General features: G+C 36.6%; 2 protein-coding genes across 2 annotated transcripts; both read left to right on the top strand.

Moving 5' to 3' along the window:
• Window positions 1-2,867: 2,867 nt before the first annotated feature.
• LOC110115914 (methionine aminopeptidase 1B, chloroplastic) lies at window positions 2,868-14,560 on the top strand. The gene is made up of 6 exons (XM_020849322.2): window positions 2,868-2,924; window positions 3,120-3,191; window positions 4,181-4,260; window positions 11,800-11,897; window positions 13,517-13,564; window positions 14,285-14,560. Exons 1-6 carry the CDS (start codon window positions 2,868-2,870, stop codon window positions 14,428-14,430), a joined length of 501 nt encoding a protein of 166 aa, XP_020704981.1. The 3' UTR covers window positions 14,431-14,560.
• Window positions 14,561-15,918: 1,358 nt separating this feature from the next.
• On the top strand, window positions 15,919-21,341 carry LOC110115926 (L-ascorbate oxidase homolog). The gene is made up of 8 exons (XM_020849335.2): window positions 15,919-16,560; window positions 16,635-16,744; window positions 18,574-18,844; window positions 19,011-19,113; window positions 19,202-19,547; window positions 20,057-20,422; window positions 20,505-20,583; window positions 20,871-21,341. Exons 1-8 carry the CDS (start codon window positions 16,423-16,425, stop codon window positions 21,081-21,083), a joined length of 1,626 nt encoding a protein of 541 aa, XP_020704994.1. The 5' UTR covers window positions 15,919-16,422; the 3' UTR covers window positions 21,084-21,341.
• Window positions 21,342-21,489: the final 148 nt, after the last annotated feature.

Raw genomic sequence — 21,489 nt, forward strand, 5'->3', positions numbered from 1 at the left:
AATTGATATGATTTGATCTGATCTGTACGATTCTGTTTTGTTCTGATTTGATCTGATCTGTACGATTCCGTTCTGTTCTGATTTGATCTGATTCTGATACGATTCTGTTCTGTTCTGATTTGATCTGATCTGTACGATTCTGTTCTGTTATGATTTGATCTGATCTGTATGATTCTGTTCTGTTCTGATTTGATCTGATTCTGATATGATTTTGTTCTGTTCTGATTTGATCTAATCTGTATGATTCTGTTCTTATTATAATTTCTGTGATTTCTGTTCTGTTCTGATTCGATATACGATTCTGTTGATCTGATTTCTGTATGGATTTTGTCTGATGTGTTTGATGTGGATTATGAGGATTATGATTGGAGGTGTTATGTCTTGTTGAGCTGTTGTAGCTCATCCTTGTTTTCTGCATGGTTTTCAGGTTCTGGGAAAGGGAAGGAAGTCTTGGAGTAGGAGTTCAGAGTCTGATCTTTTATAGGTATTTTGTACTTTTGATCTTTTGTACAGTCATGGTTTTTCTGTTCTGTTTTTCTTTCTGTCTGAAAGCCATGAGCTGTATTTGTATATGATTCTTTTTTAGGAAGAAAAAGATAGATGATCTGTTCCGCTGTATTTTGATGTTTATAGTAGCTCTGTGTGTGTCTGTTTCTGTGTGTAAATGTTTGGAAGAAAGTTCTGAAACAAATTCCAAAACCAGATCCTGGAATCAGTTCAGTCAGTTTGAGTTTGGATCACGACCCGATGCAAGCGGGATCCGTCCCGGTCGGGTTGGGTCGTGACAGAAGCTATGTCCGTCGCGACAGAAATGGAGTGTGTACGAACAAGAACTCTACGCCGTTGTCCGAGCACTAAAGCAATGGGAGCCATATCTACTGCATCAAGATTTTATCTTATGTAGTGACCATCGATCACTACAATTCATCAACAATCAAAAGCATATCAACCGCATGCATGCAAGATGGATTTTATTTCTGCAACGATTTTCTTTTGTCCTTCAACATAAATCGGGCTCGCAAAATAAGGTGGCGGACGCTCTCAGTCGGAGACATGCACTTCTCACTCAACTGCAGATGGAAATCACGGGCCTCGAGTGTTTAAAAGAGTTGTATGCCACTGATCAAGATTTCGGACAAATTTGGGTTCAAAGCTTGAACCAAGAGACAAACAAGGAATTTCTCACACAGGAAGCGAGCAAGGAATTTTCCATAAGGCATGGATTCCTCTTCAGGTTGAACCAACTTTGCATTCCAGACTCCTCATGGAGGCCTCAGCTGATCAAAGAAGTTCACTGCGGTGGGCTAGCCGCTCATGTGGGGAGGTCAAACACCTTGGCACAATTGCAGTCGCGTTTTTTCTGGCCCCATTTGCGAAGAGACGGCATGCGGTTTGTTGAAAGATGCCCGATTTGTCAAAGTTACAAAAGCGGGGAGGACATAATGGATTGTACCTTCCGTTAACTGTGCAGGACACCATCTGGGAGGATTTAAGCCTCGACTTTGTCTTGGGACTGCCTCGAACCAAACGGGGTCATGATTCTATAATGGTTGTCGTTGACAGATTCTCGAAAATGGCTCATTTTGTCCCCTGTAAGAAGACATTCGATGCACTTAATATTGCACGAATCTTCTTTGCTGAAATTGTGAGGCTGCACAGAGTACCACGAAGTCTTACATCTGACCGCGACGTCAAATTTATAAGTCATTTCTGGAAAGAATTATGGAAGAGGCTGCACTCTTCAATTCAACTTAGTTCCGCTTACCACCCACAAACTGACGGTCAAACGGAAGTGGTGAACCGAACCCTTGGCAACATGCTACGATGCATTGTCCAAGAGCATCCTAAGTTATGGGATGAAATCCTCGGCCAAGCGGAATTTGCTTATAACAGCATGACCAACCGATCGAGTGGAAGATCACCTTTCAGCATCGTGTACACCAAGCAACCAAATCACACCATCGACATCGCCGTGCTGCCGAAGTGCTCCAGCAAGCCCGCCTCCTCTTTTGCTAACCAATTTTCTTCCATGTTACAGGAAGTTCGTGCTAAGCTTTTGGAGTCCAATAACAAGTACAAACAGAAGGCCGACGAACACCGCCGGGAGCAGCTCTACAAACTCGGGGATTTAGTAATGGTTCGACTCCGACGTGAACGCGTCGCTCCGGGAACTTACTCCAAATTGAGCCCGCGGAAGACTGGGCCTTTTCCTATCCTTAAGCAAATCAATCCAAATGCTTATGTCGTGGACTTACCAACTCATTTCAACACTTCTACTACTTTCAACGTCACCGATCTCTCCCCTTACCATCCGCCTGATGATGCACGGACCAATATTTCTTCATCGGAGTCGGACTCCCCAGTTGATGGGGGAGAATGATGCGGTGCATCACAGTTGATTGGCTTAGTCATTTATGCTTTGGCTTAGTCATTTATGCTTACAGTTATTTCTTTTACATTTAGTAGTTATCTTAGTCTTTTAGATTTGATGCCACATTCTGTTATAGCGTGGTCATCCCACTACTTGTCTTTCCCGTTTTTGGATAGTTTAGTACATAGAAGCCTTTTTTATTGGCTCACTAATTTCAGCAAGAGTGATATCTCTTGACAGTATTTCATGTATCTCTTCTCCGGGAAGAGGGTAACACAGTTTTTACATTCTCAATAGTAAAGTTTACGCTACAAGCGTTTTGGTATTCGTTCTTGGCTTTTTGCACCTGCTTCTACCATTGAATACCACATCACAAATTTTACTTTGCTGTATCTACCATCTAACTGAATTTGTATTTATATATATATGAATGATAGAACATGATTGACGTACAGAAATTTTAGGGTTTGGCGGAACAGCTAGGAAATTAAACGCTATGAAAAATGCTACTGAGCGTTCTGGTTTAAATAATTCAGAGATGTTAAAAAATGAAGTAGCTTAACTGAGAGTCCATGACAGATCAGCTGCACTTTATCTGATAAAAAGAGTCTGGTGTGGTTTTATCTTCATTACTTTGAATGAAGGATGCTGAATGCCTGTACCTTTCTGAATTTATTTTTTCTATAGCATGTTTTTTATCTACTCTGTTCTGTTCTTGATGTAGTTCTCTGAGGAATTTGCATATTAGGGTTATCATGGGGACACTTCAAAGACATTTCTGTGTGGAAAAGTTAATGAACCAACTAAGCGGCTCGTGAAGGTATTTTTCTGGCATCTTTGTGAGGCTTCTTAGAATACGTGCTTATCATGCCATGTTTTTTTGTTATGTTCCTAAACTGTTCAATTAAACGTGTAGTTTACTTGTGTATTTGTTGTGACCAAGTTCTTTGTTGTTTAAGTAACTTAATTGTGGCTTGTCCAAGCTTTGAACTACATATGGATACAGCATGTTGCTGAAGTCATTGAAAATGTATGAACAGGGTTTTCTCCTATTGTACCTCTACTTCTATCTTTCTTGTATTTTGAGCCCCTCCTCCTCCACTCAGTTACTATTTTCTTGGAATTAAAATCTAATAGTGTTGTCCATTATCTCTTTATTCAAAACAAAAATGTTAAACTCTCTATCGCTCTGCAGCCGCGAATGTTCCGGTGAACAACAATAATAATCTTGATTTGTTTTATATGAGATAACTAATTTGTTCTGGTATTATGAAATGAGAGGATTGAGAGGGTGTGGCAGTTATCTATCATCCTTCAGACATGAGGGGCTAGTGGTTTTTTATCCTTTCAGCCCGATATGATAGAAATAAAATCATGTCTAGGAATGAATTATAAATCATCATGAAACTAAATAGATGAATGGCCAATCATTTTTACTGGTTTGGCATTTTCACTAGTGTCATCCTAAGTGCTTGGTACATTTGCTTGAAGTCGCGTAACTTTTATTTTTCTCATATGTATGATCTAGCTATGCCATGAAAAGCATATGTTTGGTTTATTATGATGACATACTTATTGTTTAGTTCATGAACTTGTCCATTTTGTCATCATGTAGTGAATTTTTGTCTTAAGAGTATTCATGAATTGATAGTGCTTGAATATTTTAAAGGTGGTCATCCTAAGATGTTTGCATGTTCTGCTTTCTCAACTAATTTATAGGTCAATCTTCTTTATTTTTTTTCTTGAATTTGCAGCCAAAAAGTTAAAATATAGCTTAGCTATTAATTTCCTTTTTAGTTTTTTGTCTAGGTGACAGAAGAATGCTTGGAAAGGGCTATTGCTGTTTGCAAAGATGGTGCTAACTTTAAAAAGATTGGAAAGAGAATAAGGTATTTGACCTTCTGAAGCAATATAATGACAATTCCACGCAGAAAGTTTTTCTGTATCTATTCAGATGCCTGCAACTGTAATCTATGGTCAGATATTGTTTCTTTTGGATGCAAAATTTAACTTTAGCCGTAACATTGTTATCAAATAGTTATTCTCTGTCCATGGAAATTTTTTGTTTGTAGCTCTTTGTGGTGTATATATGAGATAATTGAAGAAAATCCACACACATATATATATATATATATATATATATATATAATATATATATATATATATATATATACGATTTATGTACCTGTGAGCTAAATTATTTATATTCTGACATACTCCATGTTGAATACCTCCTTTTTAAAATATTTATGCTGTTATTCTGCTTCATCGCTTGTACTATGGATTTCTATTACATTAGATTTATTATAGCATTAACATAGGCCTATGTAGAGATTATATTAAATGTTGATGGACATTTTTATAATCATCATTGGAAAATGTTTGCATAATTTCTACCAATTGGACCTACACTCTGATGTGAAACGTACATGCGATGGAGTTACTTTAAGAAATTAAAGAGAGCAATTTAAACAAAATAATCCCAAATAAAATTGTCACTTGTGGTAAAAGATTGATCCTTAGAATTCTTGGTTTTTAACTTGCTTAGGCAAAGAAGAGCGAAATCGATTAACCAAACTATTCAAGAAAACGCAAAGAATAATTGTATGCTACGACAATAAACAAGAATCCATGATTAATAATAAGAACTTTCACCTTTGGAGCCCATACGCTCAAATAGTCTAGGCTTTAGCGGAAGAAGAGTCTTCACATTAGAATTGAGGTCGCTCCGAGGAAGAAAGAACCTTGGATCGTCGTTCTTGGATAGGTGGCCGGAGTATGGAATTTTGGACAGCGGTTGGGGCCTCTCGGGGTGAGGGTGTGGTGCAAGGAAACCTGCGGAACTGTTGGACAGCCGCTACGACGTCATTCCGGACAATTATGCTTGCTGAATTTTATACTAGCGGACAGTGGGCTGCAATGGTGATCTCTCCAATTCATTGTACAGCATTGGTAATGGAAGAAAACCTGTAACAACCCTTGGAGGGCTTCGGGACAGCACCCGGGGTGACTTCAGGCCACAGAACGGTGAGGAAACTGGGTTTATTCTTCTTGGTAGCAAGCTGAGAAGGGGAAGACCAGCAAATTGGATATCTAGGACAGCTGGAATGTGGAACTCGTGTGCAGGAATTTGGTGGCTGCATGAGGCGTTTGGGAATTTTTCATTGGCACTTTTGATGGGAATTAACTGGGTGAACAATAGGGAAAGGAACGGGTGGGCTAAGCAAGAACTAGGTTGGGAAATCTGAAATTAATTTCAGATTTCCAAATTTTAATTTGGACTTTGTAATTTCAAAATTTTGAAATTTGAAATTTAGGCTTAGGAGGGAAATTAGGAATTAATGAGGCCTTATTTGAAGCCATGAATTAAGCTCCTAATTAAGGGGAGGAGTAATGGGTATGGGTGGCTACCATAGAGCAAGGAGAGAGGGGGGTTTCGGTTTTGATGAGGTGGGGCCCACTTGATTAATTAAGGGATTTGAATAAAAGCTGAAATAAATTCAGATTTTAACCAAGAGGGAAAGTTGCCTAATTTATGATTAAACAATGAGGCAGCTATTTGAATTTCAAATTGGAATTGAAATCCAATTAAGATTATTGAATAAATTCAGGATTTAATTTTGGCAAGTGAGTAATGGCTCTTGGAGAATTTGAATTTCAAATTCAAACTCCAAGAGGAAGGACCGGCGGGTAGAGAGGTGGAAGGGAAGGAGGCGGCTGCAAGGGAGGGAGGAAACCGGCGGGCTGGGGAAGGGCTGGCCGGTGGCTGCTGGCCGGCAGGTGGGGCTGCACGCCGGCGACCTGGGCAATCCAGGGAGGGGGCGGCGGCAAGAGCAAGGGAGGGGAGAGTGAGGGGGAAATTCTCGGGATCCAAAGCATGAAAATCCAATCTCCCACTAGTGGCTTCAATCCAAATCACCACAACACGAATTGATCAAGATAACTAAAGAAAAACGAAAGACAAGAAAACCTAGAACTCACAAAGAGATCTAGTTTCTCCTACGAACTCACTAAGAGATCGAGGGTGAACTCACAAAGAGAACATAAGTAGCAAATTTTCATTCATAAAAAACTAACTATTACATGAGAACATGGCCATATAAATAGGCCTCAAAATGACAAAGAAAGTAAAATACTAAAATGCCCCTTGGGCTACAATAGCTACCAAATACCCATAAGGGCAAAAACGGAAAAAACATAAAATAAAAATAAATTACTTCATAAAATGATAAAAATATATATCATGATCGTGGCCGTCGATCTCCGGCATCTCCTGGAGGTACATGTGTCGAAATCGCTGCTGATGTCCCCATCACACTCGCTTTCCTTTCATTTTAACCGCCACCTCATTAATCCATGGGGTCTTCTTGCCTACTCATCAATCTGTGGACCTTTGTAATTATTGTTTTGTCTACTCATCAATTTATAGGCTACTGTAATTATTATTCCTTGATTTACTATATTTCTCACTAGAAATTCTTTTAGCATTGCATAAATACTATACAAATGTTGTAATGAAATACTCAAATAACAAGAAAACATTTCTCTTCCATGGATAACAATAATAATACTTGCATACTTTTGGTCTTAGGTTCTTTTTGATTTAGTAATTTACATGACACAAAAACAAAAAAGCTTCTAGGAGCTCCTACAAAGTGCCTATAGTATATACTTGTGCATATCATTTTAGAGTGCAAATTGGAGATATACTCACCAAAGGATTATCCTGGGCAATCTTTTAAAAATTATCAGGCAAGCTGGGAATAGATGACATCCATTCATTTATTCGAGGGTGAGTGTAAAATGCTTGCATAATTTCCACCAACTGGAATCCACACTCACCAAGATTTTTGCTCTTTTTTCTTCTTATTCCATTGTCACCTCATTAATTTGTCGATTTCTACTGCCTACTCATCAATCAGTGTACTATAATAATTATTCTATAATTATTATTTTGCCTATTCATTAATCTGTGAACTATTACAATTATTATTCTTTAATTTACTATGTTTCCTATTAGAAGCTCTTCTAAGATTGTATAAAATACTATACAAATATTGGAATGAACTATTCAACCATGTCTCTCTAATTGTTTTTAACTGTTTTAAACTTTAATTCTATTCCTCAGTGTTTTGAATAGTTGTACATGCAAATCTATTGAGTGGGCAAGCCAGCTTCCAAGAAATTGGAGGACAACTAAACATGTGAACAAGTGGACCTTCTCCTCAAATTCTTTCGGTGATCCTTTTAAGTTACAATAGAGAGAGATGGATTAGGGCTTCCTATCCTAGTGATCAACCAAGCAATCGAAATGTTCTCGAGTAAGAAATTTAGGGCTTTTGGGATTGATTGAAGTAAAGAGGAAGATTCTTTGTTTTCATGTCTTGGAGATTTTGTGGCATAATAATTCTTCTATTCTCTCTTTTGGTTCCTTTAAGATTTGGTGGGATCTTACCAACTCTCCTCCTTAATAAATTTTTGTGAATAGGACTTGTTATATGTTTGGTACTCTTATTTTGTACTTAATAGTTCACAGAGAGAGTGGATCATTTGTAGATATTGGTCATTCTTGATCATGCTATGTAAATTTGGTGTGTTTATATATATATATATATATATATATATATATATATATATATATATATATATATAGTATTTGTTTTCTATCATATTTTTGTGTGATGCTAGTTTTGTTTTTCCTTGGCTGATTAAATCTCTCTCTTTGGTTCTCTCAAAGAGAATTGATTTGTGCTCTTTTGCTACAACCTATGACAGCAAAGCTGTAAAACTGTCAAATTGTGCTAATAATATTTAATAATACATTATATTTATTGTTGCATGTATATTTCCGAGAAGAGAAATAGAAAAGCATTTCATATACATTGTAAGAGTTATGATTGATGAAAATTTTCCTTTTTTCTATATTTGAGAACAACCTACTATCAACTTTGAAAACCTACTATCAACTTTGAAAACTTTGCATTGGAAATTTAAGATGGTTTATCTGAATCCAACTCCCTTTTTTTCTTCAAATTATAGTTTAAAAAAAATTAAATGCCTAATGGAACATCATGTTATATATATTTTTTGTTTGGGCATTAGGCAGGCAGAACAATCAGTACAGACACTTCAACCCATGATTTAATTTTTCATTTCATAACATACTATTTCTTGGGACAATGCACTTTTTGACATAGGGGTGATAAGTCCCATTTGAATGTGTCGGTCTTAACTTCAAATTTAAACTTTTAATTCAATCCTAGTCAAATCCACTACTTGAGAATAATGAATTTTGGCTTGAGTTTTGAGTTGTTTCGAGCTAAGCTTACTTTGACATTTGAAGTTCCTATGCTTTATTGTAAACTTAGGCTTCGTTTGAGATAGCTTTCTTGTTGCTTTTTAAAGAAATTTTTGTACTAAAAAAAATATTTTAAAAAGCGATAAGAAAGCTGTCCTAAATAAAGCTTTATTTAGACAGGAAGACCAAGCAATGCATCGGTCTTTAATAAAGGTTGATAACTTGGATCTGATGCATTGTAGACAATTATTAGGCAAATATTTGCAAGCTAGTGGTTAAAATTATAGTTTTCTGTTCGAAGTCATGTAAAAATTTATGACCAGATTGGTCAGACATGTCCTCTAATTTCTGTGGCAGACAGTTAGGGTGGCTTGGCTGATAACGGCCAAAAATAATCTATATGCTAAAACTGAGACTTTTATAAACTATCTAATTTATGCCACATGATATGCTGCCAATTAGCACATAGTGAATAATTTTAAATTCACGAGCTTTTGATGGGAGTAAAAACCTAGGAACATCTACGTAGCTAGAGGCAAGCTTGTGATTTGAGCTTTTATTTTAGCACATTTCCAAAACTGATATGCTTTCAAGAAAGGTCTTTTGACTATTAAACCTTTAACTTGACCCAATAAAAAAAAAATCAGCTATTACTACAAGCTTGTGAATTACTTGGATGCAATGGTAGCTAGTTAGGACGACTATAATCATCTACTCTCTAGTTTCTAAGTCTATTGCATCCATCTGAGATGGTATATAATGAAAATTACCTTATTTAGAGACCTAGAATCTTGAGATTGATTGTGATTTTTCTAGGTTCTTTTCTTGCAGTTAAAGATGTAGCACATTCTATGTATCAATTATGAACCATTTATGTTTTTTCAGAAGAACGATGTTTTCTAGAATGGTTCAAATTACCTTAGTTTAAAATTGCGCAATCTGAGGTGCGCCTTTGCGCAATTTGCTTCAAAATAGCCTCAAAGCCTACACAATTCTCAGGCATCATGAGGCGTATGCCTTAGGTGGAGTGAGGCGCGCCTCACTAGCGTTATTGTGCAATTTCCTTTGAGGCGTACGCCTCAAATATGGGGGCCCACTTACTTAAAAAACCTCTTAAATTCTTCCTTATACCCACTTACCCTTCCAAAGACCCACTTACCCGACCAAAGACGTCAATCGAAGCCGCGCAGGAAGCACACAGACTCCCGATTCGGCTCTCCCGCACGTTTCTGCCACCTCTCTCGCCGGCGCCGCCTCTCGCCGGCGCCGCCTCTCGCCGATGAGACATTTGTTTCCGGCCTCCCCTCTTCATCACTTCTTCAAGTGTTCTTAAGGTTCTTTTTAAGTTTAGGGTTTGATTTTTCAACTTATAGGAAAGCTAGTGTCATAACATTTCTTAACTTTATTTCATTAATTAAGTAATTTATACATCCCCGGTCATTTTCTTTTAAAACATTTTGAAACTTTTATATTTCCTTTTCCTATTTAGTTTGTACAGGAGCACCATTTCAATATACCCAAAGGTACAATCTTTTCCAATTATTTCCTTTTTCATTTCCATGACCTTTTCCTTTTTACGTGTATGAGTACGACGTCCCCAGCTAGTACCATAAGGGGGTGAACTCCTGTAGTTTTCATACATATCATTTTCCTTTCTTTTCCATTTATTTTGAACATTTGTTATTCATTTCATATGTCATTGCTTTGTTTGCATATTTCCTTAATACATATCTTTACTTGTACCATATAACATCTCCTTTATTCATATTCATAATTTCATTCATGTTAATTGATTCTTTCATTTTCTGTTGTAATAATATTTACAATTATTTAGACATTTAATCTTTTAACATTTCACATGTGATAATCTTTAAAAATAAAATCTTGAAAGCAATATTATAATACAAAATATTATATCATATTGAAAGAATAATACAAAATATTGAATTTCATAATTATAATTACCTACTTTGAACTTTTCAGGCCTTCGATGCTTGGTATAACCTCGAATCAATTTTCTTCTTTCTCGTTGGATCCTTGCGGGATCAACTCTTACGACTTGATCTCTCCCTTCATAAAACCCTAAATTCATAAAATAGCTTTCATAAGAAAAGTTTAATCACAAAAATTTTAACTAAAATTATTCTATAGAGAAATTAATTACAAATGGAAATCTCCAATTTTTTCTTCCTTTCCCAAAATCCTTCCCCTTGCCTTCAATTCCTTTCTTTTTCTTCTATGAAAAGTGTATCTAGGTTTAGATGAAATAACTTAAGATAATTTATACGAAAAAGGGAAGAAATTTTTTTACAAACCTCCTTCTTTTTCCCTCTCGATCGTTCCTCTTGTTCGTTGCAATTTCTCCCAATTTAGCACTTCCTTAACGATAAGAATGAAAAGGAATGGTTAATTCTTATCCTCGAAGGAAATCATTTGCTAAAATTGGAAAAACAAAGCCTACCTTGCTCTCCCTCACGAAGCTGCCGTCCGCCCTCTCTCTATTTCGCGAAAGCCTTCAGTTTTGCGAACCCCATTATGTTCGCAATATTAATAGGGTATGCTGGCCGGTTCAGTTGAACCGGCCGGATGAACCGGTTGTCACAAAGATACTCCTTATTCTCTCTATATTTCTCCATCAAACCTCTCAATAAAATGTATGGCTTCCATAGTAGACCTACCCGGCATGAATCCAAATTGATTTTGAGAATCATTAGTATCACGCCACAACCTACGCTCCATAACTCGCTCCCATAGTTTTAAAGTATGAAACATTAACTTAATTCCTCTATAATTCACACAATCATGTGCATCACCTTTATTCTTAAAAGTAAGAATTGACACACTCATTCTCCACTCATATGGCATCTTTTTAGTCTTCAAAACAATATTAATAAGTTTAGGATGGTTCAAATTACATCTAAACAAATTTATGAGGTTTCCAATCCACTTTTATTGTTGATTTAAATTCAGCTACATATCATTTGGGCGGCATAATCTGTTCTTAGACACAAATATTCAGTTTTCTGAACTTTTTGCAACCTTATCATCCAAGTTTATCCTTATAGCTTGATTTTTTTCTTCAATGCTGCAGTTTTTAATTGTATTTTTTTTTTTAAATAAACTATTCCAGCGAGATTGCTGAAAGGTATGGCTATGGTGTGGTGGAGCGATTTGTTGGCCATGGCGTTGGGACTGTCTTTCATTCTGAACCAATTATCATGCACAATCGTGAGTTTTCTCTTCTATTTAATGTTAAAGTTACTTTTGTAGATGGTTTGCACCTATCATTAGATGATGCTAGAAGGGTTTAGAAAAATGAAATACAAATTGTAAAGGACGATATTCATCATATACTACAATTATTTATATGCAAATTTTAATTTTGATTTTCAATTAATTAATACCACTTGATTATCTGATTTATAAAAATTCCTAGCACAATATGATCTAGATCGTATTGTACATACCAATCAGAAGAAAAAAGTCCCATTCACAGATGCATACCAATCAGAAGAGAACATTAGGCTTCATGCAAACACATGGAGAATCATCCTCTGGTATTTGTCGTCAAAAAATTGAAAGTATTTGGATAATTCACAAGAACTCAGAATAAAAAAAATTTTATTGAACCATTCAATGTTCTTTTAGATGTCTTAGGGCTCCATTTATAATCATTTAAAATTTTTTTAATGCCTTAAGGGCCCTATTTTATTCTGCCATTCAATATTCTTTTACACGTTGTAAGGTTCTATTTATATAGTGGATGTAGTCTTGCATATAAGAGAGCTTTTAGAATTAGATGAGCAGATCCGTTTGATAAGTTGTTGGATGTAATCTACAAGAAGATGGAGATGCTAATGCTCATAATGGAGCACCTTATGTGGCCTTTTCGTTGTTTATTTTGATTTCTGAATTTATGTTGGAGATGCACTTTGATGGATGGGTATTTTTTATTGTGAAGTAAATGAGATGCTTATACGAGTAGGAATCTTGAACAACAACACAATTTAAAAGTAAAAAAAAAAAAAAGAAAGGGTATACGGTTCATGATTTACGGAGAAATGCAAAAATCTCATTTAGAGACTTGCTTATTTATTATTCACTACAAATGTCTTACCATCTTTTATACTCTTAGATTTTTATTTATTTATTTTTTTATACTCTTAGATGTCCTATTATACCAGTAAAAATATGATGTAGAAGCATTATTCATACTTTTTTTTAAATGCAGTTGAGGTTTGTTATTACGTCCTGTGAATATTACAGCTTTTTGGCACGACTTTCTTGGGTTTCAGATTGCTAAATTGCTTGCGAATATTCTTAGGCTTCGTTTGGACAGCTTCCATATTGTTTTTTAGTCAACTTTCTAGTACAAAAATTTTAATTATTGTACTAAAAAATTACTTTATGAAGCAGTAAAAAAGTCATCTCAAACAAAGCCTTAGACAGCTTTCTTACTGCTTCTCAAAGCAGCTTTATAGTACAAAATTTTTAATATTTGTACAAAAAAATTACTTTGAGAAATAGTAAGAAAGCAATCCCAAACGAACCCTTAGGCTTCGTTTGGGACGGCTTTTTTATTGCTTTCTAAAACGGAGTTTTAGTACAAAAATAAAAAAATTTGTATTAAAACTCCGTTTTAGAAAGCAATAAAAAAGCCGTCCCAAACGAAGCCTTAGTCTGAACTCTAAAAGACCCATTTGCTAAGGAAGTAATTGCTGACTGCTTTTTTAAAACCAAGTAAAATTTTCAAGCCTTTAAGGATAGTTACTGTCTTGATGATTTATTGGTTTTAAGAATCTATTTGTTTGCAATCATGAGAATGATTTTGGTTTTTTGTTTAACAGGTAATGACAAATCTGGTTCTATGGTTGAAGGCCAAACTTTTACTATTGGTATGAGTTTTTGTTTTTCGCATTACGATATGGGGAAGTTATTCTAAAACACCATTTGTTTTACTTGCTTATTCTATGTGTTGTCATCACGCCCTGCTCCACCATTATTAAAAAATTTGGCAGCATACCCAAGGAGAATCTTAGAGGTGACTTCTACACTAAGGTAGGAAACCCTAGGTTTTAAGAGAACCATATAAAGAAGATTGACCTCAGCAAAAGTGAGATCACCAGTCCGATGACCCAATTAGAAAAATAGATGTATTAGATTTGACTTACAGTAGGAAAACTAAAGGTAGACCCAAAAAAATTGGGCTTCGTTTGGGATGGCTTTTTTACTACTTCTTAAAACAGTTTTTAAGTACAAAATTTTTTATTTTTAAATTTTTTGTACTCAAAATTTGTTCTAAGAAGCAGTATGAAAGCTGTCCCAAATGAAGCCTTAGTTTGAAAATATTAGAAATGATCTTTTGTTTATTAGATTTAAATAAGAATTCAACTTTTAACAGGGCGCAATGAAGAAAAATGATTCATGTAACCGACCCCACATAATAGGCTAAATGCTTGATGTTGTTGTTGTTGTTGGATCCTCATCTTCTTGCTTGTTTCCTAAACTTTGTATTCACATAATCTTTATTTTGCCATGTTAATTGGTCACAAATATCATTTAATACACTGCTGAATCCAAGTCCAGTAATTTAACCTGGTGTTCCATCTCTGCAGAGCCAATTCTGACCATGGGAAGCATTGATTGTGTGACATGGGATGATGGCTGGACGACTCTCACAGCTGATGGCCAACCCAGTGCTCAATTCGAACATACCATTCTGATTACAAGAACAGGAGCTGAAGTTTTAACCAAATGCTGACTTGTTAATAACTATGTATAAGCTTGTTCAATTCAAGTCATGAAATATTTTGATCTTCTGATTTCATAAAACAAGAATATTGATTGATATAATTTGGATGGGATAAATTTAAAGAGCTTAGATCACTCAATTATGACCTTATCAAGGTACTCAAAATGCTTTAAAACCATCAAATGATCAAGAGTCATTCTAAGCTCAGTGATTGAGTATTTAGATTTTTTGACAAAGTAACCAAAATACCTCACAAAATTCTGATAAATATTCCTTCTTTCCACACAAGAAGAGAAACTTGAGCTGAGAGAATGTTGAATTTGAAGAATCTTAAAGCTTTGTCCACCGATTAACATTGACGATCATCACCCTCACATGCCACTAATAGCAAAGAAGACGCCTATTATAGCCAATATAAGTTTTGTTAGGGACGGCTCTTTCTAAAAAGTTACTTTAAGCAGCAGTAAGAAAGCCGTACCAAACGAAGCCATAGTTGAAATTGTCATTACCAATAAAGAGGCATCAATCATCAATACCAATGCTAAAGCTTCGTGTTGACACTAATATGTGCGCTCGTCGTCACCACCAATGCCAATGCTCATCATCAATTCACATAATAATACATGGAATCTATACCAAGATTGATGATTGTCTTCTTAATCGTTGGTGTCTCATCTTATAAGAAGAATGGTAAATAATTCACAAATGGTCTTTGACAATAATTAAAATGCTTCATTAACTTATATTAATGAAATCATTTCAACAATATTATATATTATAATATTTTTTTTTTTTTAAAATAAATTTTCATACAAAAAAAAATTTCTCCTATGAATTATTCTCATAAGATTGTATAGAGGGGTTGGATCATAAAATCGTATTAAGGCTGTAAATGAGTCGAGTTGAGCTGAGTATGTGAGTGTTCATGTTTGAATTCGTTTATTATCAGATTGTTTAAGTTCGGTTCGGGTTTGATTCGAGCTTTATTGTTAGTGTTCATGTTTGGTTCGTTTAAATTAATGGATGTTCATATTTGGTTCATGTTTGGTTCGTTTATTATTTATCGAGCATTAAACAAATAAGCATTAATGAGCTATGTTCGTGAACATATTTAGCGAATTTTTTTAAGCTATCAAACAAGCACATTTATGAACATATCTAAGGAGTATTCTTGAACTATTAAATGAGCAAGTTCATGAATATAAATAACTAGTGTTTTCGAGCAACCAAATGGGCTCGTTCACGAACTAACGATCTATGATTTATCTTATATATTTGATCATGAATAATTTGTTCATGAATTGAGTTTTTTATCGTGCTTAATGTCGAGCTTGTTCATGAGCTTCAAATGTTGTTATTCATGAACATAAATGAGCCGAACACAGTAGTATTCAAGTTTGTTTATTTATGGATTTGATATTTAAAATATTATTCAAATTTGTTTATTTAGTTAATTAAATGATCATAAATAAACTTTAATTGAAGCGAGCAATAAATATCTGGTCAAGCGCTTGATTTGCTTGCAGCCCTAAACCGTATCAACATGCTACTTTGGTTCACCAAATAAGTAAATAACCATTGCTATCGAACCGAAAGACCGTACCGGTCCAAACCTCCAATACCACATCCGGTTGACTCCCCAACCGGACTACAACCCGAGTTAAAAAACTGAGCCGATTCTTTTCACGGTTTTACAGTTTTACCCCCGCGGACAGCTCATACCTTCATCTTCCTCCTCCCTTCCATCTTGCTTTCATAAATGACACTGCAAACTCACTTAGCTGTCCCGCATTTATCTCTCAGTTTCGCGCGCTCGCTTCGTCTCTCACTATGTAGTCAGAAGAATGCAGCCATAAGTCTGTCTCTCTTTTTTTAATTCATCCATTGGGCGATTCTGCGAAGCTTTCTCCATTATTTAGGTATTTTACACACATTCTTTCTCTCTGATCCCGGGAGAACCCAAAAACGAGAAGGGCGAAAGAGTAATCGAAATAAGCTGAAATGGTGAAAACCAACTTATTGGTCTCTCTCATCTCTGTCCTCTCACTGCTCTGCTCGTCCACGGCCGACGACCCCTACCGCTTCTTTACCTGGAACGTCACCTACGGTGACATTTGGCCCCTCGGCGTGAAGCAGCAGGTAAAATCTGATATTCTCTTTTTTCCTTTAGATATTTGATCTATTCGATGTTGATGTTTCTTGGTGTTTTGCAGGGTATATTGATCAATGGGCAATTTCCAGGGCCTCAGATCGAGGCTGTAACCAACGATAATCTCATAATCAACGTCTATAACAGCCTCCCCGAGCCATTCCTCATCTCCTGGTATAACTCCCTCTCTCTCTTTCTCTCTCTTAATTCTGGCTAATGATAGACCTGCAGCCATATTCTCTCGCTACCGTGCTGAAGTTTAATAACTTTTGTCTTTTTCTTTTCTGATCATCCTGCCTCGAATCCGATTGAAAATCGCAATTCTGCTTTTGCATCGAAGTCGCTTGAGATGGGTGTATTTGCATGGCTTTGTAGCTTTGTTCTTTAGGGTAGGATCTGCACCGGTTGCTCCAATCTCAGTTATGCAATCTACTTTGCACGAATGGAATTTATTTATTTATTTATGTTGAACATTCTGATTTTTGTTGATTTAATTTAATATGTTTAAGTATATAGCACGGCTACAAAGATGTAATAATTCCCACCTTATTTGCAACCTAGCTGTAAGAGATGCAAAACTTTTCTGAGTTGCATCGAAAGTTATGCTAAACAGACTCCATTTCTGCTTGTTTTAATTTTTTTTTTGGACATTTAGGCCATTTAAGGCAAATTCGTACACACAATGCATACACAAAAACTCGAACCCAAAATCTCTTAGTTGGAAGCATAAGCTCTCAACCAACAAATCAAAATGAGCTGTGTTGCTTGTTTTATTTATGATTGGTGTGCTGGAAATAATTGCCCTACCTTTGACAGGCTTCTTGGGGAAGAGAATTCTGTGGGAGGTATTTTAATAAATAGTAATTTTTAGGGGGGTTTGTTGTTATTGAGACGCGAGTTGAGGGATATAAAATGGAGGGAAAAAGGACAAGGGAATCAAATAAATGCGATGGTCGGGGTCTGAACTTTTTGAATGGGGATTGGTGCCACCGACGCTGGTTGGCGGTTTTTTGAATTTGGTATCCCGGTTTAAGTAAACCGGAATAGACCGGGCATGTCAGGATTTACTGGTTTTTTCTGTAGATTTAGATTGGGCTTTTGGGTTGAGTACCTAAATTTGGGTTATTCGCAGGAAGGCCACCGCATGGTTTGTGTTGGTTCTTACTTTGATTTGTATTATTATTATTCTGGAAATTGTCCATGAATTGAGCAATTAACATAATTCTGTTTGGTAAAGTTTCTTCAGTTTTAAGGGGAGTTCTATTTGCAAGCAGTTTAGCAGTTCTTTGTAAATTTGGTATATGTATTAAATGAATCTTAATATACACGTATATTATGTAGAATTTATTTTTTGATTTGAAATAAAATGTGATTTTTTAAATTAAAATTAAAATTATTGTCTTATTTTAAAAGAGAGAAAAGAGTATCGCCGACTCGCAACCGGCTCGGTCTCCTGGTCGTTGCTGACCCATCACCGTCGACCGTTGCTGACCATCGCTATTTGTCGTCATCCCTAGCCGCCGTTGCCGCCCTCATCCCCTGATTGTCATTGCTCGATGCCGCCTGCCACCACCACCCTCAACTTCCAGAAACTGCTGTAGCCCTGCTCGCCTCGAGCTTGCATAGTTTTGCTTTATAAAAAAAACACCTATATTTATTTTACATTCATCCAAACAACTTCAAACATATTAAATATATTGTACTTCTTTACAGTGTATTCTATTTTTTCATCAAAACAAATATCCCCTTAAAGTTTTGGGAATTGATTGTTATATTCTTAAACTTGACCCCTTGGGATATCGTTGATTGATTGTCGGAGATGATAAGAGTACTTTGTTTCCATGTATTCTTCTTAAAGTGTACCATGAATGAATATTCTAATGACCAGGAACTGGGAGGAGTTAGGTGAGCAGCAGAGCTTCTTGGCGTCCAAAATTTTCCTGCAGATAATCTTATGGGGAATTTCTAGTTCTGTTTTACAATTTATATCCCTACTTCTGCAGGAATGGCTTGCTGCAGAGGAAGAACTCTTGGCAGGATGGAGTTTATGGCACCAACTGCCCAATTCCACCAGGGAATAACTTCACATATATTTTGCAAGTCAAGGATCAGATTGGTAGCTACTTCTACTTCCCCTCCCTCGCCTTTCACAAGGCCGCCGGTGGCTTTGGTGGTATTAGGATTCTTAGCCGTCCCCTCATTCCTGTTCCATTTGATCCTCCCACTGGTGATTTCACCTTGTTGGTTGGTGACTGGTACAAGGCTAATCACACTGTAATAAATCCTTGCTGCACATTGTTTGACGTTTGTTATCTCTTTCAAAAATGTATCTGTCATTCTCTTTTTAAGCCCAAAGGTTTCACCTTATTATAACATCATTCTTGCTTTGTTTTGCTTATAACTACAAATTTGTTTGACGTTTGTGCAATTTCTCTTTCAGGACCTGAAAACAACACTAGATAATGGTCAGATGCTCCCCTTTCCTGATAGTCTCCTCATAAATGGGCGTGGGTGGAATGGTAACACATTCACTGTACAGCAAGGTAAGTTTCGTTGCTTTTGTATTGATGATCAGCTTCTTGGAAAGTATGATTCCTCTTAAAACTTTGGTCTTCCTTAACGTTTCTTCAGGCAAAACATACAGGTTCAGAATATCCAATGTAGGCCTCATGAACTGTGTCAACATAAGGTTTCAAGGGCACACCATGTTATTAGTCGAAGTAGAAGGATCACACACGCTACAGAATACCTACTCTGCGCTGGATGTCTGCCTTGGCCAATCTTACTCGGTCCTTGTAACTGCTAATCAGCCCCCGGGGGACTACTACATTGTTTCTTCAACCCGATTTACGAACCCCGTGCTCGCCACCACTGCCATACTTCATTACAGCAATTCTGCAGGGAAACCCATAGACCCTCCACCTGGTGGTCCTACCATTCAGATCGACTGGTCCCTGAACCAGGCTAGATCTATCAGGCATGTTCATAACCTGCATCTAGGAGTGTCAATATTTGACACGACCCGAAAACCCGACTCGACCCGAAAATTTCGGGTTAGGGTAAACCCGAATCCGAAACGGATCGGGTTCAAGTTCGCTATTTCGACCCGATTCAAAAATCGGGTCGGATTCGGATAACTCTTTGACCTGAAATTGACCCAAAAGTGACCCTTTTTTAACCCAAAAACCCAATTTTGACTTGGCAACCTGAGTTTGACCAATTTTTTACTCGAAAAGAGTAGATTTGATTATTTTTTACCCGAAAAGTTGCAATATTTTTATTGGAAACGGGTCATTAGGGTCGTGACGGGTTGACCTGGACCCGAAGAGGGTCTGGTTCGGGTACGGAAAACAGACCTGTTTGGGTTCGGGTTGACCCAAATAGTGTCGGGTCAGTTTCGGGTTTGGGTTGAAGTAAAGTGCAGGCTGCATCTTCACTTCAATATCAACTGCTATTTATGAACTCCTTTTCTCTATCCAAAACCAGGTGGAATTTGACGGCGAGCGGACCAAGACCTAATCCACAAGGCTCATACCACTATGGGCTGATCAACACCTCGAGGACTATCAGGCTTGCAAATTCTGCAGGATCTATTAATGGAAAACAGAGATATGCTGTTAACAGTGTATCCTTCAACCCGCCTGATACACCAATAAAGGTTGCCGACTACTACAAAATTGGAGGTGTTTTCTCATTGGGAAGCATTCCCGATAACCCAACCTTTGGCGGAATGTATCTTCAAACATCTGTAATGGAAGCAAATTTTCGTGACTATGTTGAGATAGTTTTTGAGAACTACGAAGATTTTGTTCAGTCCTGGCACATTGATGGTTACGCATTCTGGGTTGTTGGGTAAGAACATGAAACCTAAGCTAAAAAAAGATAAAATTCTGATTATGAGATATTGATTGTTTTGGATTATGAAATTGTGCAGAATGGATGGTGGCCAATGGTTTCCCGCAAGCAGAAACAGCTACAACCTTAGAGATGCAGTTTCTCGCTGCACTGTGCAGGTATGGTCGTTTTTTTTACCCAGTTTGATCATTTCATTTAATTCTTTGTTTATCCATCTATCAGTGCATATAGATAACTGGACGAGCATAGAATTTATTGTTTATCCATCTATCATCACCGATTCGCAATTTGATAATAATCATCGTCCAAATCTAAGAAAATTAGTGAGAAATTGAATCACAAAAATCAGTTGGTCTGAGGTTTCATTCCACCAATGAATGCCTAGTTGTAATAGACTGGACTTATACCAAGATAGCTTACCTTGCAAATATGTGATTGTTTTCAGGTGTACCCAAAATCATGGAGTGCAATATACATGCCATTGGACAATGTGGGCATGTGGAACATTAGATCGGAAAATTGGGCGAGGCAGTACCTCGGCCAGCAATTTTATCTCCGAGTCTATTCTCCGGCGAACTCCTGGAGAGATGAGTATCCCATCCCCAAGAATGCTCTTCTTTGTGGCAAGGCTTCAGGCAGGAAGACCAGGCCACTCTGAAACCAATCAAAAAGGTAAAATCACCATAACTCAGCTCGAGCTATTAGTTTTCCACGCGGCTTAGTTCACTTTAGTTCAGTTGTTCAAACTTATCTTCTACTTTTGTGCTATTAATTATATGTTACTGCATTTTAGTTCAACCAGAAATAAAATGCAATTCTGTAGCAGCAGATTTAGGGTTTATTGTTGGACTGTATTAGAGGACAATCAAAACATTTGATTTACTTCATATTTCTGAGGCTTTCAGAGTAATTGAATGTCGAGAAGTTAGGTTAACCTAACCTACATGTTATTGATACCAAGCTTTGAGATCTTGGCCTGATTGACAGAATAGGTTTGTCCAATTTAACTTCGTTGATCAAAATCATAAATTTTATTTTATTATTATTTTTCATTGTTTTTAATA

This window comes from Dendrobium catenatum, unplaced genomic scaffold (assembly GCF_001605985.2).
Source record: "Dendrobium catenatum unplaced genomic scaffold, ASM160598v2 fragScaff_scaffold_1221, whole genome shotgun sequence".
In the NCBI taxonomy this organism is placed as follows: domain Eukaryota; kingdom Viridiplantae; phylum Streptophyta; class Magnoliopsida; order Asparagales; family Orchidaceae; genus Dendrobium; species Dendrobium catenatum.

What these genes read in the sequence shown, in the direction of transcription:
- LOC110115926 (XM_020849335.2), top strand. Translation starts at nt 16,423, where the DNA reads ATGGTGAAAACCAACTTATTGGTCTCTCTCATCTCTGTCCTCTCACTG. An exon ending in CCCTCGGCGTGAAGCAGCAG is followed by an intron (nt 16,561 to 16,634) that starts GTAAAATCTGAT and finishes GGTGTTTTGCAG; the next exon opens with GGTATATTGATCAATGGGCA. An exon ending in GGTACAAGGCTAATCACACT is followed by an intron (nt 18,845 to 19,010) that starts GTAATAAATCCT and finishes TTTCTCTTTCAG; the next exon opens with GACCTGAAAACAACACTAGA.
- LOC110115914 (XM_020849322.2), top strand. Translation starts at nt 2,868, where the DNA reads ATGAAAAATGCTACTGAGCGTTCTGGTTTAAATAATTCAGAGATGTTA. An exon ending in CAACTAAGCGGCTCGTGAAG is followed by an intron (nt 3,192 to 4,180) that starts GTATTTTTCTGG and finishes TTTTTTGTCTAG; the next exon opens with GTGACAGAAGAATGCTTGGA. An exon ending in AAGATTGGAAAGAGAATAAG is followed by an intron (nt 4,261 to 11,799) that starts GTATTTGACCTT and finishes AAACTATTCCAG; the next exon opens with CGAGATTGCTGAAAGGTATG.